This window comes from Sebastes umbrosus, chromosome 13 (assembly GCF_015220745.1).
Source record: "Sebastes umbrosus isolate fSebUmb1 chromosome 13, fSebUmb1.pri, whole genome shotgun sequence".
Taxonomy (NCBI): Eukaryota; Metazoa; Chordata; class Actinopteri; order Perciformes; family Sebastidae; genus Sebastes; species Sebastes umbrosus.
Window position 1 is genome coordinate 22,169,279 of NC_051281.1, and position 15,810 is coordinate 22,185,088.

Below are 15,810 nucleotides of genomic sequence, written 5' to 3' on the forward strand. Positions count from 1 at the left end.
GTGGTTATGACCTAACTTTCTGATGGCTCATTTTCTGCTTTAAGTAAAAGATGTTTACTGATACGTCACAGACATTTAAAGTGGATGTCAACCCATTCTTGGCCATGACATCAGAAAATACAACAAGCATGAATGTCGGTCAATTACACAACTTCCTGTCTAACTCTATTCTCCACGCATGTATCACACTTTATATAGCCAGGTGGAACACACAGTTGTGATCACGTGCTGATGTGTCACATCATGATCACCTTTGTGACTGTTGTAGTTGACAGGATGTAATACAGTTTGGCTTAGCTGAGGACCCTTGAGAATTGCCTATTCTGTTCCATGATGAACTTGGTGGTACATTGGCACAAAATTGGGAATTATGCATTTTTCTTTTTTTTGCACTAAACAAAAATGAGGAAAAACCTTGTTTTCTTAGTCTTTTCTTGGGTATTTCTCCCTGTTTGTATCATTGTTGTACCACCTGTAAAGTCATTGCTTTTTTTTTGCACCAAAAAAAAGAGAAAACACCAAAATGTTTGCCGAGGCCCTGACACACCAAGCCGTCGGTCGACCGTCGGACAGTTTGGGGCCGTCGGTGAGCGTCCGTCGGCCTAGTTTTTGCAGTGTGTCCCGCATCGTTGGCTCTAGTCTGCCCGTGTCAGAGTTTTTTCAGCCGATTCAGCATGTTGAATCGGCAGCGGCGCCCGTCAGTGAGAGCAATCACTATGATTGGCAGTTTAACTTAAATGAGTCAGTGCACGAGAAAAGAAACGGACGTGAAGAAAGCAAGCCAACAAGTAACGTCAACGAATGATGAAGTGTGAAAATGGTCGGCACCGCTTTATTTCATGTTAGTTTCATAACAACAGCTTGTATATCCGCAGTTCTCAGTCTTCCGGTTTCCCTGTTTGAATGACAAATACAGACTTCCGCGACCAGGTGGTAGGGAGATTTATTTCCTGTCACGCAGACACAGAACGTACGTGGTAGTTGGCCGTCGGCTGTAGTCTTTGCGGCGTGTTTGAATGCAACTTTTTGGAGACAAAAGGCGACGTAAGATAATATGCTATAAAGGCACTTAGCTATACTTATATTCCATTATATATAGAAAGTTATCAAGTTTTTGGGAGACATATCATCATTAATAAAGCATCAAGGCCAAAGTATGGCCACTAGCTGGGTAACAGTGCTGAACATGTGACCTTACTAGCTACTGACCGTGCCTTCCTCTGCAGGGGAAAAGCCATACAAATGCACCTGGGATGGCTGCACGTGGAAGTTCGCCCGCTCCGATGAGCTGACGAGGCATTACAGAAAACACACAGGGGTGAAGCCCTTCAAGTGTGCAGACTGTGACCGCAGCTTCTCCAGATCTGACCACTTGGCCCTGCACCGACGGAGACACATGCTGGTGTGAATCAGACGGAGAGAGATAAAGAGATGCAGAGGATGGAGAGAGAGAGATCAACGGAACAGACACACACAAACAGATAGGCAGCCGGGGGAGCGGGATCTCCCTATGAATGTTTTTCAGCTGGCCTGGACGCACACTCAAACACACACACACACACACACACACACATATTAACGCACACACACTTACACACATACACTCTCATCTGTCGTGAGGAGAGAAGATGGAGACGTGCACAGAGCTTGTGGAGCACAAAACAGGGTCACTTCTGGATCCTCTTTGGGTTGGAAGGAATGGACGGCAGGATCTGTTATTGTTATTCTTTGGAGTCTAATAGGGAACTGTCTTTTACAGCACTGTTTGTAAATGTTTCACCTTGATTTTTAAAGATGAACTCGCACTCTTTATTTGGACAAAAAAATATATATATAATGCAATCGCAACGGTCTCTTTTTTGGTATCTTTCTTTTCATTATTGTTCAAATGGCTGCTTTTCCAGCACTCATAATGTGAAAGACCCCAATGCATGGAATGGATTTCCTGTGTGAGCAGAAAGAAGAAGAAGAAGTTAGGCCTGGATTGGATCACAGGAAAGGACTTGGGCCTAGTTGGAGTTACAGGCAGTATTGTTGCGCCGTGCCTCCCTGTGAGTCTAATTTGTGACCAGCAGAGGACGCCATTTCATCACGGATGGTTTCCTTTGCCTGCTGGAGCCTGCTGTTCATCGGCTGGACTTTCACCTGTCTCATTACCAGCAAAAAGGACATTAACTCAACAACCTGAATGAATCAACCTCATCAACATGTCCACTTTTACAGAATATTCACTGATTTTATTTCAAACAATGAAAACTGGACACGCATAAATATCATCACACCAGCACACCGTTTATGACCCAACTCACAGGGCTGGACAACCCCAAATGTCAACAGTGCTATTCTTTATGTTGAGCCTCTTAAAAAAAAAACATTTTTGGTGGAATTTGTGCTGTGATTAGCAATCCGTAAAGTGCAATCTTAAAGGATAAATATACTTTCAGTATGACAACGTTTTGTTAATTGAATCTTGCTTCTTCTTTTTTTTTTTTTTTTTTTTTAATGCCTGCTTATTGCTTATGTTTGAAAAATACAACCCCTCATGTACAGTGAACTTTGAAACAATCAGAGGAGATTTCCAGTATGTGAAAAAAAAATAGAGGCACCTTACAGACTCATGCTTTCATTCTGTTCCCGATTGATCTGTTTTCTTTTTATTATTATTATTCAGCTCTGTTTTTCTCAGCTGGGTTTTGACAGTGAAAGGAACTCGCGTTGTGGTTTTGCACAGCGGCACTTGACCATTAAGCTGAAACTGGCATCGGCTGCAGTGTTACAGGGATAGTGTGCTACCTGATGTACAATACAGAAGAGCAATACATACTGAACAAAGTGATGAGAGGGAACGCCAACCTCCTCTTTGTTCCGTTTGCTGATGTCAATATCGGAGGAGTAGTTTCTAACTGGGCCAACTCCTCACTCGGTACCGCGACTCCCTCTGTTTGATTGGTTCGTAGTTCCAGAACAAGGCTCTAATCTGATGTGTCTCAGTTAGGGAGTTACTCTGAATCATTTTATTTTGTTTTATTTTGTTTGTCTGAAATACAGAAAGTCACTTGAAATGTTCTCACCTCAGACCAGATATATGTTATCTGATTTACCTGAGATTTGGCTATATAAAATGAAAAATGGAGAAATCGCATATAATACATATATATTAAAAATGCATACATATGAATACATTTGGTATGTACAGTAAGACTACATTTATATATGCAGTCCCTGGCAGGAATATCTTATCTCTTAGAGAACATCACTTAACCTTAATCAGGAAATTGAATCAAAAAAGTACATTTTTATAGTCATATTAAGAGGTAGTTTTGCAAGTATTTCCAATAGTCTTCATGCTGTTAAAACCTGCAGACATAAACTCAGAGCATCAGGCCATCCCATATTATTTGATAGTGCTGCTAAATGCATTTATTGGATCGCAGCCAGTAAAAAGAAATGGCAACCTTTTTTGATAATAGCACCTTGAAAACCACACACACACACACACAGTCCTGTTTCCATCACTTTAGAGGACATTGATTTACATTCATGTCCTGTAGACCCTAACCCTAACTCTAACTGCTACATGCCTAATCCTAACCCTAATCCTAACTTTAATCTATACTGAACCTTAAACAAAGTCTTCGTCCTAAAATGTAACAATTTACACTATGGGACGTACGTTACGTGCATTTTGTCCCCAAAAGGAAGGCGAGTCCCCACAATGTGAGTAAACAGGTTAGGCCCCCATGAGTAATACAGGCCCCCACACACACAGACACACACTCACACAGATAATGCACACTCATGCACATATAACACACACACCTGCACACTTTGCATCGAAATCCTCACTTTTCAGAAAAGTAGCCAAATCCAGGAAGTCATTTCCACACATGCACCCAATGTTTGTGACACCCATTTGATGTCATGGTAATGTATGTTATCATAATTTATGTATATTGTTTTGCGCACATGTCATTATGCCCAGTTGTATTATCAATTTTTTTTTTGGCAAAAAGCATATCAGCACCTTGTTTGTTTATTAGTATGATTTTTCAAATTATTTTATTTCAGATGTCAATTTATAAACAAAATAATCATCATCATATTTTATCCTCCATATAATGTATAAGAACATTTTATTATCGAGGGGCACTTCATCTTTGCATATAACTCTTTCTTCTTCTGTAAAAAGGATCTTTTGAAATGTTGTAATATATGTGATAGTGAAGATTATTACAAAGTTCTACAGCCTGTATATACATTGGAAAAATAGGGCTTTTGATTAGTAGATGCAGGAAATACATTTATACATGTAAAGTCTTTTTTTCAGAGACTGTAATTTATCTAATTTGATATACAGTGAAATGGGGCTAATGGTATCCATCATGTAAATGATCATTATGTGATGTTATAGAACAGTTTGCTTTCTTTGGTTTGTGGTTAAATAAGTTCATGATCAAATCATTTATATTCCCAAGGCTGAACCAGTGTTTGCTATAATCAACAAATTATTTATATACATTGACCGTATTAAGGTACTCGATTCCCTGTGTTGCTATTTTGCTATATACCCGGACAAGAAATTCTATTGATCAAGCACATATCAACAACACGTGTACTCTGGTATTCAGTGTATGACGTTGCATGCCTTACTACACCGCTCGACTCAATTAGACTTGAACATGTGTCTCCACAGGACAGGGTGTGTTATATTTCCCCTCAGCATCTCTTTCCTCATTTTAAAGCATAATTTTGTAACGGTAACCAGGGTCAAAGTTATGCAATAATAATGAATAGTGCCTCATATTGCAAACTTGTAATATCAACTGCTCTGTGCAGAGTTTGGATTTGTGTGCTCAAATTAATAAATATCCAATGGGAAACCATCAATTTTGAAATAAAAAAAAAAAAAAAAGCACAGACAACATTATGCAAGTCGGACCTTTAATGTTTAACTTTCTTTTCGCACTGAGCCTTACGCCATTGTGTCAAATGCAGCATCCTCCCATAACACTTTCCCAGGCTGTTTATAGCTCGCGTTATTACTTTTGCTTGCAATAAGTCACTTCCTCCGAGGGGAACAGAACTGAGTTACTGAGGCCTCTTGATGTTTCAGCTTCATCACATGAATTCAACACGGAAGATAATGAGGAATCTTGTGGCTGGGATCCCGGCTGTAGAGCGACGCCTTTGTCAATGAATACTGATCTTACACTTCTCTATCAGTTCAATATCTATTTTACTTTCTGTGTAACATCTGCTTTTGATTTCCTGGGTTTTGAGAATTTAAGTAGTGAAGCCAATGCCTATGTTTCAAGTTTGCTGATATTACGTACAGTAATCGTTGTTCCTGTATTTATGTAAAGTGAGTGTAGTGTAAATATATTCAAATCTTTTCATTCTTACTGTAAAAAAAAAATTAAATAAAAATTGTGATATTGCTCAGCATCACTTCAAAAGGGAGATTCTGCTCATGGAATTCCACATCTGTAAAAGAAATTTTTAATCCTGATATTTTTCAAAACTTCAAGAACAGGTGTCCTTTTTTTTTTTTTCTTCGCTTTTCTTTTCTCCAAGAGTTGTTTAAGTATTCAGTCAGTGTTTTGCCTTTTTCTCTGTATTTTTCATATGGATGGAGCTGTGAAATTAAAATAAGTTCAAACATATACATGTATATTAATATGAATGGAGGCATGAAGGTTAATAAAGTTGCATTTTGTATGTAACACACTGGTATGGAGCTAGCTGCTATCTGTGACTGAGATGGATGGTATGTGGTTTCGGTGTCGCTTCGACATCTGAGCACTGTACTCACATTCTCTGGCATTCAGAAACCTAATCTTGGTATAAGACATTTTAAATTATAGATGATGTACAGTACAGTAGCTTGTACACAGAGTACAGGACATCTGATCACTACAACAAGAGGAGAACATCTTTGTATATATATATACTATATATATACTGTATAGCTATATATACTGTATATGTACTGTATATATATATCAGTAACACTTTCTATGAGGCCCATGTCTATATTGCATTTTAAACATAGTTATAATGTGTAAAAATCTACCGTATAATAATAGTTATACACACTCATAAATATTCATAATGCTTTATAACACTGATCATAACACATTATAAACAATTTATAATGACTTATAAGGTCAAGGATCATAATACTTCATAATTGCTGGTCACTCACTGACTTTTTTTTGCATGTATCATAGTTTATATTTCCCATAGTTGCAATACAATACATTATTTTTATAATGCATTATAATCACTGTTATAATGCATTATAATGTGATTCTAAGTTACTCTAAGCGGTCATTTTTTTGCTTTAAGTAAAGTAAGAATACATTTTACAACATTTTGTATGTTGTTCTAGGATACATTTAATTTAATGTTTTATCGCTTTCACATTATATGCGATCACATTATAATGCATTATAACAGTGATTATAATGCATTATAAAATGATTATAAAAAGATTACAATGTATTACAACTGTAGCAATTACAATACACGATGATCCTTGCAAAAACAATGTCAGTGAGTGTTATAAGTGACCTAATAAGTCATTATGAAATGCTTTTTTAGTGTGTTATGATTATTGTTATAAAGCATTATGAATATTTATGACTGCTTGTAACTATGATTATACAGTGTTATAAGTGGATTATACAGCATTATAAGTACGTTTATAATGCATTATAGACATAAAAAAAAGTCTTTCGTACCTGAAAATCCTCACTCATATTATTTAAACATCCCAGTAAAACGTCCCATACCTTCTGTGTAATATCATATTGCTTTGTTATCATCTCGTAGCAGCAGAGCGTGGTATTTTAAGACGTGGTATGTTTTAAGCATGTCGTGTAGTGAATACAGTTTCTGAGAACAGGTTGGCACAGTACATCCTGTACGGCACTCTATTATAACTGGATCTGGATGAATGTTTCTGTCAGCCAGCAGAGGATTCAGATGATTACAATAACAAAGATTCAATTCCCACTCCGCTTAGCATTTAGGTGTGCAGTATATCACATGCGTGATTTATCACTCACAGGACACCTATACTGTGTGCAGGCTATACCGTACGAGCAAAGTGAAGAACATAAGTAAATAAGAGTGATACTATAACAATATCCACAGGGAGCTCCCTTTGTACCCAGGACAAGCTCAGACAAATTCTCTGGTTCATACAGACTCTCTCTGTCAGCACCTCTGCTATGACTCATGTCAAGGACGCTTTCCAACGATTACAAAACAAAACAAGAAGTCATCTTGTTTAGTTTGGATTGCACAGAATTGTTAATAAGATCAAGTGCATAAAGGGTGTGTCCCTGAATAAGCTCCGAAGCCAAATCACGTGTTGCTGTTACACAAAGAACAAAATGATCTCGAACAGACAAAGACAATCGAACTCCGGGACATGTGGAGGAAGAATAACAGTAGTGGAGTAGATTTGTTAAAAAATTGCGAAAACAACATCTGTCAAATTTTGTAAATGTTCCACATAAGTATGTTTTCTGTTCTCTGTGATTTTCTAGCAGTCCACCTTCAGTAGCATTTATACACAGTTTTGAGTTAATCGATTCATGGCATTCAACATGTTGCTGTAACTTTAAAAAATATTCAAATCTTTGTCTACATTGTGGCATAATTCATACACCCATGCTATTTTCATACAAAATGCAAACATTGTAAAGAAACAAAAAGATAAACATTGCGAAATCTAATTTTCCATATCCTACTGATAACAACACGACATAACAATACGCTGTGGTGTACGGATGGATATAATATAATGCTGTAAAGGTGTGACACCTGAAAATAACTTAAACAAAAGAATAACATCACTGTAGTCATCTATAATCTAAGAGCTTACTGTGTTTCAAAAAAGTTATATGGAAAAAAATATAGATAACGTTGAGGGGAAAACTGCTAAAATTTACATTTTCAACATTATTTAAAAAACCAGACATTCAAAAAGAAATATTCAACACAAAAGTTTTATTTGTACTGCGAGGGTCACATGGCTTCATTTTCTTTTTTAAAATCAATTTAAGCTACATCTTCATGTTATGAAGCTATGACACAAAATATTGTTACACCTTCCATGTCAAAATATTTGTGTGTAATATATTTATTTTAAAAGTATTGCAATAATTCACTGGCTCACACTCCGCTGAGCTGCTATTGGCTGGAGAAAGTGAAGACAGTGTAGACTGTAACAATATTCTACAATTTGATCCTTCTTAGACTTTGCAAAAAAAAAACTAAAAAATTAAATCTCTGTAATTAAAAAAAAAAAGTTTAAAATCTTTATACACCCGAAGACAATCAATGGATTGTATCCTTAAACAGCAGATACAAAATATATACATCTTAACAAATTATAGAGATTTTTGTTCAACCTGAATCAAATTATAAAGAACCTTGGTCATAAATAGAGATTGCTATAGTGTGGAAATAAGGAGGGGCAGCCAACACACAGAATCATTTAAGCAGAGTAGAGTACCTGATGAAAGAACATTTGTCCCAACGGGGCAGCTTTGTATTTCATTCGTCCAACAAAAAAAAAAAAAGCAGTTAAAGGCACTTAAAAGGTGTTTGAATATGTGGATCGCAGTCAAAGAAACCAAAAGCTTACACAGATGTTCAGACTGGCAGGTGCTCAGTCTAAGTAAAAAAAAAAAAAAAGCTCACCGACATCACTTTGAAACCACTTATGAAGACAAATCATCAGTAATATGATAATCCTGTTATGAGATACCCAACGTTCGGACCCACAACTGGCGACCAAAACAAAGTCGAGATGAACGAGACGGAATTTGTCCGTCGTAACAGCTTCCAGGAGAAAGAAAATAACTCTGACCTGCTGCTGAAATGTCATGTACTCAAAGGTGTTGTAAATTTTCTTTGAGCACTTTACCGTCTTTAGTGTAAAATTAGAAATTGTTACGTGGTTGAAGTTAACAAGCCCATAAAATAATAAGTTAAACCTTTTCCATAATTAAATAAAATCACGCAATGTCCACTGAAATCCAAAATGCACCATTTGGATTTATGTCTGCACCTGCCCTAGAGACATTTAACAATTTCTGTAATGACGATATCTGTGTTACAATATAGGGGGGGGGGGCATAGATATAGAACATTCATAATGCTGTCCAAATGAATATGATTAATATCTCACACCCATTATCTTCCTTTCATTTCAGTGTCGTGAGTAAATATAGATTTTGTTTTGAGTTATCCTCGGTGGCAAAGTAACCCATAAATCTGGCAGTGTTAAAGTCACGCTGTAAGCGCTGCACTCCCCACCCGGCTGGCAAACAGCGCTCATCCCAATATCTATTTCTCCTACTGTGTCTTTTAGTAAATCCACGACTTGTTTACGCACAACTTTAACTAACTGCTGTTACTTTCTATACTATACACACACACAATCAATCCTTTGACCTCCTGGCTAAAACAACATGACCTTCCAGTTAAGAGCAATACTATATCTGCACTTACAGTGTGGCAGTTTGCTATTTAAGTTAATTAAATAAACAACACATTACACCATCTGTACAATGAAAAATGAAAATAAAATGTTGATATTTGAAGTTGTTCATGTACTTTGCAGTGCGACAGAATCGAATGGCTGGATATTATTTCATTATTACATTTGGCTAATGATTTTTGACATCTTTGCAAATGTCCCTTAATATTAGGGCATACGTGTGAGAATAAAATAAGGCAACAGTTAATCTTTTTACAATAAAAGAAACAATTACTTGTGGGGTCCAGCACTGCTATGACTGTCTCCACACAGTTTTTAATTTGTTTGTTTGCTGATATGTGAGTGCCGGTTCTTTGTCCGTGTTTAGTGAAAAATAAAAATAAATTGGCTTGATTTAGAGAGAGGGGTTTCTAGCTCTGGTGTCTCTTCATGTGGAGGGCCAGGTGATCGGAGCGGGAGAAACAGCGGCTACACACACCGCAATGGAAAGGCTTCACCCCGGTGTGTTTCCTGAAATGGCGAGTCAGCTCGTCGGAGCGGGCGAAGCGCCACTCACATCCCTCCCAGGAGCACTCGTACGGCTTCTCTCCTTCAGCACACAAACAAAAAAAAGAAGCAAAATGAAGCAGACGGACAGCACATATTTGGATTCCCTCGATAAATAACATCAAGTATGGACTACTTCTAACTCTAATGACCATCAAATGAGTTTCGATGACAAGAAAGCGCCTCAACTGTGAGCCATAAATCACAGCGTGTCCTGTCTTTTTTCCCTGCCCCCCTTTATGAGAGCTGCAGGGTTTATGTGATCTGACAGCAGTGAGATGTGGGCCAGGTCTGTCAGCAGACAGAATGCATCTGCATGCCAAGGGCATTTTTCTGCCTGGCAACATCGCCGCTTTCGCCCCGAAATAAGAAGTGCAACTCCAAACATTTTTTACCTGTGTGGGTCCGTAGATGGGCTTTTAAATGAGAAGACTTGGTGTATACTTTCCTGCACCCTAAAGGAAAAAAAAAGTTCATTAAGATCAGTATACTGTGCTTGGATTTGAATTTTGCAAAACTCTAAATTAAACTTTACTGTTGTTGGGCAGAAGTCTCACCTGGAACATCACAGTGGTGAATTCGCCGTCTCTCCAGATCAGGATTATTCCTTCTGTTGTACTTAGCAGAAGCCGACTGGGCCAACACTGGAGACAGCGGGCCGACGCCTGGTGTTGTCTGGACTGGCGTCAGGCTTGAACGCTGGATTGGCGCAGGACCTGGGCTTTGGACTAATCCAACATTGGAATTCTGGTCTGGGCTCTGAATTGGAGCTGCTCTAGAAGAAGTCTGTCCTGGATCAGCGGCATTATGGGTCTGAAAAGTTAACTTAGAGGCGATGCTGGCTTCGTAGGAGGGAGGCGGGGACAGATTGTGAAGGAGCTCCTTCCCCCTGCCTGGACTCGGGGGGTCAGAGTTTGGCGGAGAGGGCGGCAAATAGGTCGGTCTCTGCTGATGGCCCAAGTGTCGATTGAACAGAAAACATTCATTCTGAGGACCGCTTGTGGGTTTAGCAGAATTCTGCGCCGGGCCTACGTGGACGTTCCCAATGGGAAGACTTAACGGGGCCATGGAGTTCAGCTGCGACCCGTGAACGAGCTGCTCCAAGTCAGAGTTCAAAAGCTGAAACAGGGGGACGTCCTGGAAATCTGGCACTTCCTGTTTGATGTAAAATTTACCACCAGCCATGTCGGCTGAACTGTAAACACCCTGGTACTCTGGGAGCGTCGTTGACGCTCCGTTGCCCTGACAAGCGGGGTGCATCAGGGAGTGCGACGGCTCTGTTTTGATCTGTCTCATAGTCCTGCAGAGACCTGGATGCAGGTACGTGACGTCAGGAAGGAGCAGGCTCATGTTGACGCTGTATGGGGAGGCAAAGTCCTCGGCGAATGGCGGCTCTGGCATCAGAGTCCCCGTGTCCCTGCAAAACATTTTGGGATTTACCATGTCCTGTTGGTGTGAAGGCAGGTAGCTGTCCATCTCTGATTGACCCTGGAAAACAAAAAGAGAAAGACATTTGTGTTAATCCAAATGCAATGGCATCATCTAATTGATTCAGGCTCTCATGTGTGTTATTAATGCTGCAGTTGGTAGAAATGGAGCAAATATGATTAAAAAAAAGTTATTTTTATAAAACAGTCACTATATCCTGACAGTAGTGCATGAGACCGGTAATCTAAAAAAAAATCATGTGCCTCTGTGTCCTCCGGTGCTCCTAATGGCATCTACAAGATTTCACAGACCGGAGGAAAACAACCAATCAGAGCCGAGCTGGAGCCTGCCGTCTCTGAGCAGCTGTCGATCACTCTGGAACTCCGGTTAAACGCTCAAACCAGGCAGCATTGATCAAATATGAATCAATATTCTCTTACTGTAATGCCTATTTCAAATGATCTCAGAAATACCTAGTAGTGTACTGTTTAGCTGTAAAATTAGAAAGTTTGTGACCCGGCAGCCATGTTGAGACCAGTTGAGGAAAAACCAAGCACCGCCCACCAGCTGGAGCACAGCCAATAGGTACGCTCAATAGGAACAGAAATGACCTGTGATTGGCCAAAGTCTCCCGATTTCTCCCAGATTTTTTAAAGCCTGAAAACCGAGCCACGAGGAGGTGCAGAAGTCGAGTTATCTCTCAGAACACTTGAATTACAATATGCTGAAAGGTGATTATGGAATTTGTGTCCAATGATGCCAAAAACATTCTGCCTACTGGAGCTTTAATGTAGCCTATAAGATCCTTCAACACTTGATATAAGCACTAGGATTGACCCTGAACGCCTCAGCAGTCTTCTGTTGTTCTTCCTAGAAAAATAATAACTAAAATGCCCCCAAAAATGCAATGCAAAACCAGAACTAGAACTCTTCTCCACTGATGCAGGAGCACCGCAAGACTCACAATAATAATAACAAGTGTGAATGAATCAATGTTGGGATGCATTTGGGGCCTGCACACACTGCCACATCAAAAAGACACCACCCCTCCCTCCCTCCCTCCCTCCCTTTACAAGCAGCAGCAGAGCAGCAGACGCCCTTCTGAAGCGCTCCAGCAGCAGCTTAAGCTGTTTGGAAATACATGGCTGAAATTAGAACATCCAGTTGCTCTGCAGGCAGCGCCATGCATCTCCTCCTCCTCCTCCTCCTCCTCCTCCTCCTCCTCACAAGTTTCAGGAGGAGCGATGGGTTTCACATCCACACAGCCCATGCATGCATGCGATTCAACCTGAATGTCAGCATCAATAAAAAGAAGCTCAGTCACGTGCTGAGATGTGGATATTATAACACACAAAAACACGCAGGCCTGCATCCAATATATACATCTTTACATGAGCCTGTTTTTGCTTTGATCAGCAACATTTCTGCGTAAAAAACAACCCAGCAGGATTTGGATCAACAACGTGACGCGCTGAGATTTTGCAAGATGCAAAAGACAAATAAAATGCAATCCCCTCCTACCAAATTATAATCATGGAAAGAGGAAGTTCCCTGGATGGCATCCCTCGTGTTACAGAGCACTTGTCCCCGATCTTCACCTCCTCTCAGCCCGTCTGCTGTGTCTTTCTGGAGAAGCTGCGCGTCCTGCCCAGGAGCGCCCCAAACAGGATTCCTCACAGCGGCGGCCATAAATAAAAGCAGAGGTCTAACACACGCACAGGTCTAAACTATCCGAAATCTTTCACAAATAAATTAAGCATATGTATTCTTTTGTTTCAAAGCTGTACACGAGCAAAAGCGAAGGCAGGCTGTCAAACGTTCATTCTATTCTCCCTATATTTTTTTTTTGCGCTGGCTTGTCAAATTACGCAACTGCGTGATATCAGCGCGTCCGCATGCAGGGCGGGGCTGATACACGCACAAAATAAACACAGGACAACCAGGCGAGCTGTATAGTAGTGTAATAATGAATGCTGTGTGTGTGTGTGTGATGGTGAGGTGAAATGGCTGAAGAAATAACGTTGAGGATAAAGAGGCAAGTGTCAAGTGTTTTGTGTGTCCATATAAGAGCAGCAGTTTTTATTCCCAGACTTGAGAATAAAGTGAGTGTAGTCTTTAGTGAATAATTGGTTTAATAATCAGATCATGTTAAACAGGCTGAGTGGCTTCTTTAAATGTCATGTGACTCATGTGATTATAGGTGCCAAAGACAGAAGGGTTTGAAAAGTAAAAAAATTAAAGCTTCAGTAGGCAGAATGTTTTTGGCATCATTGGGGCAAAAAAAATCCATAATCTTTCAGCCAGTGGCAGATTAAGGTGGTCAGGGGCCCCTTATAGGCTATACTCTCTGTATGGCACCCCCAACCCTTACTCATCATGCTTTAACGTTACCAGAGAAAAGTAATTTAGTGTAAAAGCGTGCTAGGAATATTACACGGCCCACACGTACACACTGGGGCATATTGGCATACACACACACACACACACACACACACACACATTGAGACAGCCTTTAGTCTAAGCCTTGAAAAGTCGATTTAGGGATTTTTTCATTTTTGTGCTCCATGATCTTATTTTCATTCTGATATTTTGCCACTATTCTGTCCAGTAGTGTCGTATTATTTGAAAACCTCATGGGGCCCACCTTTACCTAATCAGCTGCTTAATTATTATTATTTTTTTATGTTTCTCATGGGCCAGTAGGGGTAAAGCTTGTTTTTTTCCTCTGAAGTACATTTAAATAATTAAAAATAATCTGGCCAATCTGGGGCCCCCAGGCTGCAGCCTACAGGCCAGCCTGTGCATTAATCCACCCCAGCTTTCAGCATATTGTAATTGAAGTATTCTGAGAGAAAACTAGACTTCTGCACCTCCTCTTGGCTCTGTTTTAAGGCTTTTAAAAAATCTAGCCCTTGACGGGAGACTTTGGCCAATCACAGGTCATTTCAGAGAGAGAGAGAGAGAGCGTTCCAATTGGCTGTGCTCCGGCTGGTGCTTGGTATTTCCTTAACTAATCTCAACATGGCTGTCGCGTTACAAACTTTCTAATTTTACAGCTAAACAGTACACTACAAGATGTTTCTGAAAACATTTGAGGAGAGAAATAGGCATTACAGTAACAGAATATTGATTCATATTTGATCAGCGCTGCCTAGTTTGACCGCTTGACCGAAGTTCGCCCTAGTGATTGACAGCTGCTCATAGATGCAGCTGGACGGCAGAATCCAGCTCAGCTCTGATTGGTTGTTTTCCTCCGGTCTGTGAAATCTTACAGATGCCATTAGGAGCACCGGAGGACACAGAGGCACATGATTTTTTTTAAAAATAACCTGTCTCATGCACTACTGTCAGGATATAGTGACAGTTTCATAAAAATAACTTCTTTTAATCATATTTGCTCCATTTTTTACCCACTGCAGCTTTAAATGCAGATTGTAAAGATTTAATCACAAAGGTTGAGTCATTTTTGACCTTTTAGACCCATATGGATAAATTCAAACTAATGATTTATCTGCGTCCCACCTCCCACCACAGTGAGTCGTGTTCATTTTCCTATCGGTTTTTGATGCAGTTTTATTTTAATTTTCTTTAGAGCCTCCAGCACGCTTGGGTCCTGGTCTGGCATGTTAAAAACGCCACTGCAGTGCAGCTGTCTGTCAGGACTGCATACTTGATGCCAACATTCCTGAGCCAGCAGTGAAGCCTGCACACATATACTGGCAGTGGATGTTTCCATCAAAATAGCTTAGCATTTCACTCAAACACATCGTGTGTCACACTCACTTACTTACATGCAGCAGTGATGAACTGTACTTATTAATTTTATTTAACCTTTATTTAACCAGGAGTAAAGACTCATTGAGATTAAAAATGTATTTTTCAAGAGTGTCTTGGACAAGACAGACAGCAGCACAGTTACACGGTTGCAGACATAAAACAAACATAACAATTTAAAATGAAGACAAATTACAGAATCTTAAAGTATCCAAAAACGTTCATCAGCATTCAAAACATCTACAGCCAGATGTGCTTGCTTGCAAGTCTTTTAGAAGCACTCTAGTGCTGAACCCGCATGAACCTTTCCCTACCATAAACCCAACTAAAACTGCAAATGCTGCATTCATGTACTTATTTTTACTCTTTACATACCTTTTGTCGTGACCTTGTAAGAACTTTGACGTGTGATGTTTTTATCTGCCTTTCTTTCTGTTCTTTACATCCTTGGATATACTCTTGATATCTGGCTCAGCAATGAAAAAGAATAGGTAATCCAACCTCCAGGCCTCCCGAGATCACAGTGACAGCAGCTTTATGCCTCA

General features: G+C 39.7%; 2 protein-coding genes across 3 annotated transcripts in view; one reads left to right on the plus strand and one right to left on the minus strand.

The window, feature by feature from the left end:
• klf12b (Kruppel-like factor 12b) overlaps positions 1 to 5,723 on the plus strand; it is a 45,986-nt gene extending 40,263 nt beyond the window's left edge. Inside the window, 1 exon segment of the mRNA XM_037789282.1 lies at positions 1,227 to 5,723. Coding sequence (XP_037645210.1) covers positions 1,227 to 1,408 — 182 coding nt within the window. The 3' untranslated portion in view covers positions 1,409 to 5,723.
• A 2,277-nt stretch (positions 5,724 to 8,000) lies between these two features.
• klf5b (Kruppel-like factor 5b) lies at positions 8,001 to 15,810 on the minus strand. 2 transcript variants are annotated; one of them, XM_037789281.1, is made up of 4 exons: positions 15,641 to 15,810; positions 10,621 to 11,551; positions 10,459 to 10,518; positions 8,001 to 10,106 (listed from the first exon to the last, which is right to left on the minus strand). In XM_037789281.1, the coding sequence occupies exons 2-4, from the start codon at positions 11,537 to 11,539 to the stop codon at positions 9,928 to 9,930; spliced, it is 1,158 nt and encodes a 385-aa protein (XP_037645209.1). In that variant the 5' UTR covers positions 11,540 to 11,551; positions 15,641 to 15,810; the 3' UTR covers positions 8,001 to 9,927. The 2 variants fall into 2 exon arrangements, with proteins under 2 accessions (XP_037645209.1, XP_037645207.1); XM_037789279.1 differs by lacking the exon at positions 15,641 to 15,810 and adding an exon at positions 13,013 to 13,347.

Excerpts from the sequence above, each read along its gene's own strand:
- klf5b (XM_037789279.1), bottom strand. The coding sequence starts at position 13,180 with ATGGCCGCCGCTGTGAGGAATCCTGTTTGGGGCGCTCCTGGGCAGGAC. Across the intron at positions 11,552-13,012 it reads CTTTCCATGATTATAATTTG|GGTCAATCAGAGATGGACAG; the intron begins GTAGGAGGGGAT and ends TTTGTTTTCCAG. Across the intron at positions 10,519-10,620 it reads TCACCACTGTGATGTTCCAG|GGTGCAGGAAAGTATACACC; the intron begins GTGAGACTTCTG and ends TTTTTCCTTTAG.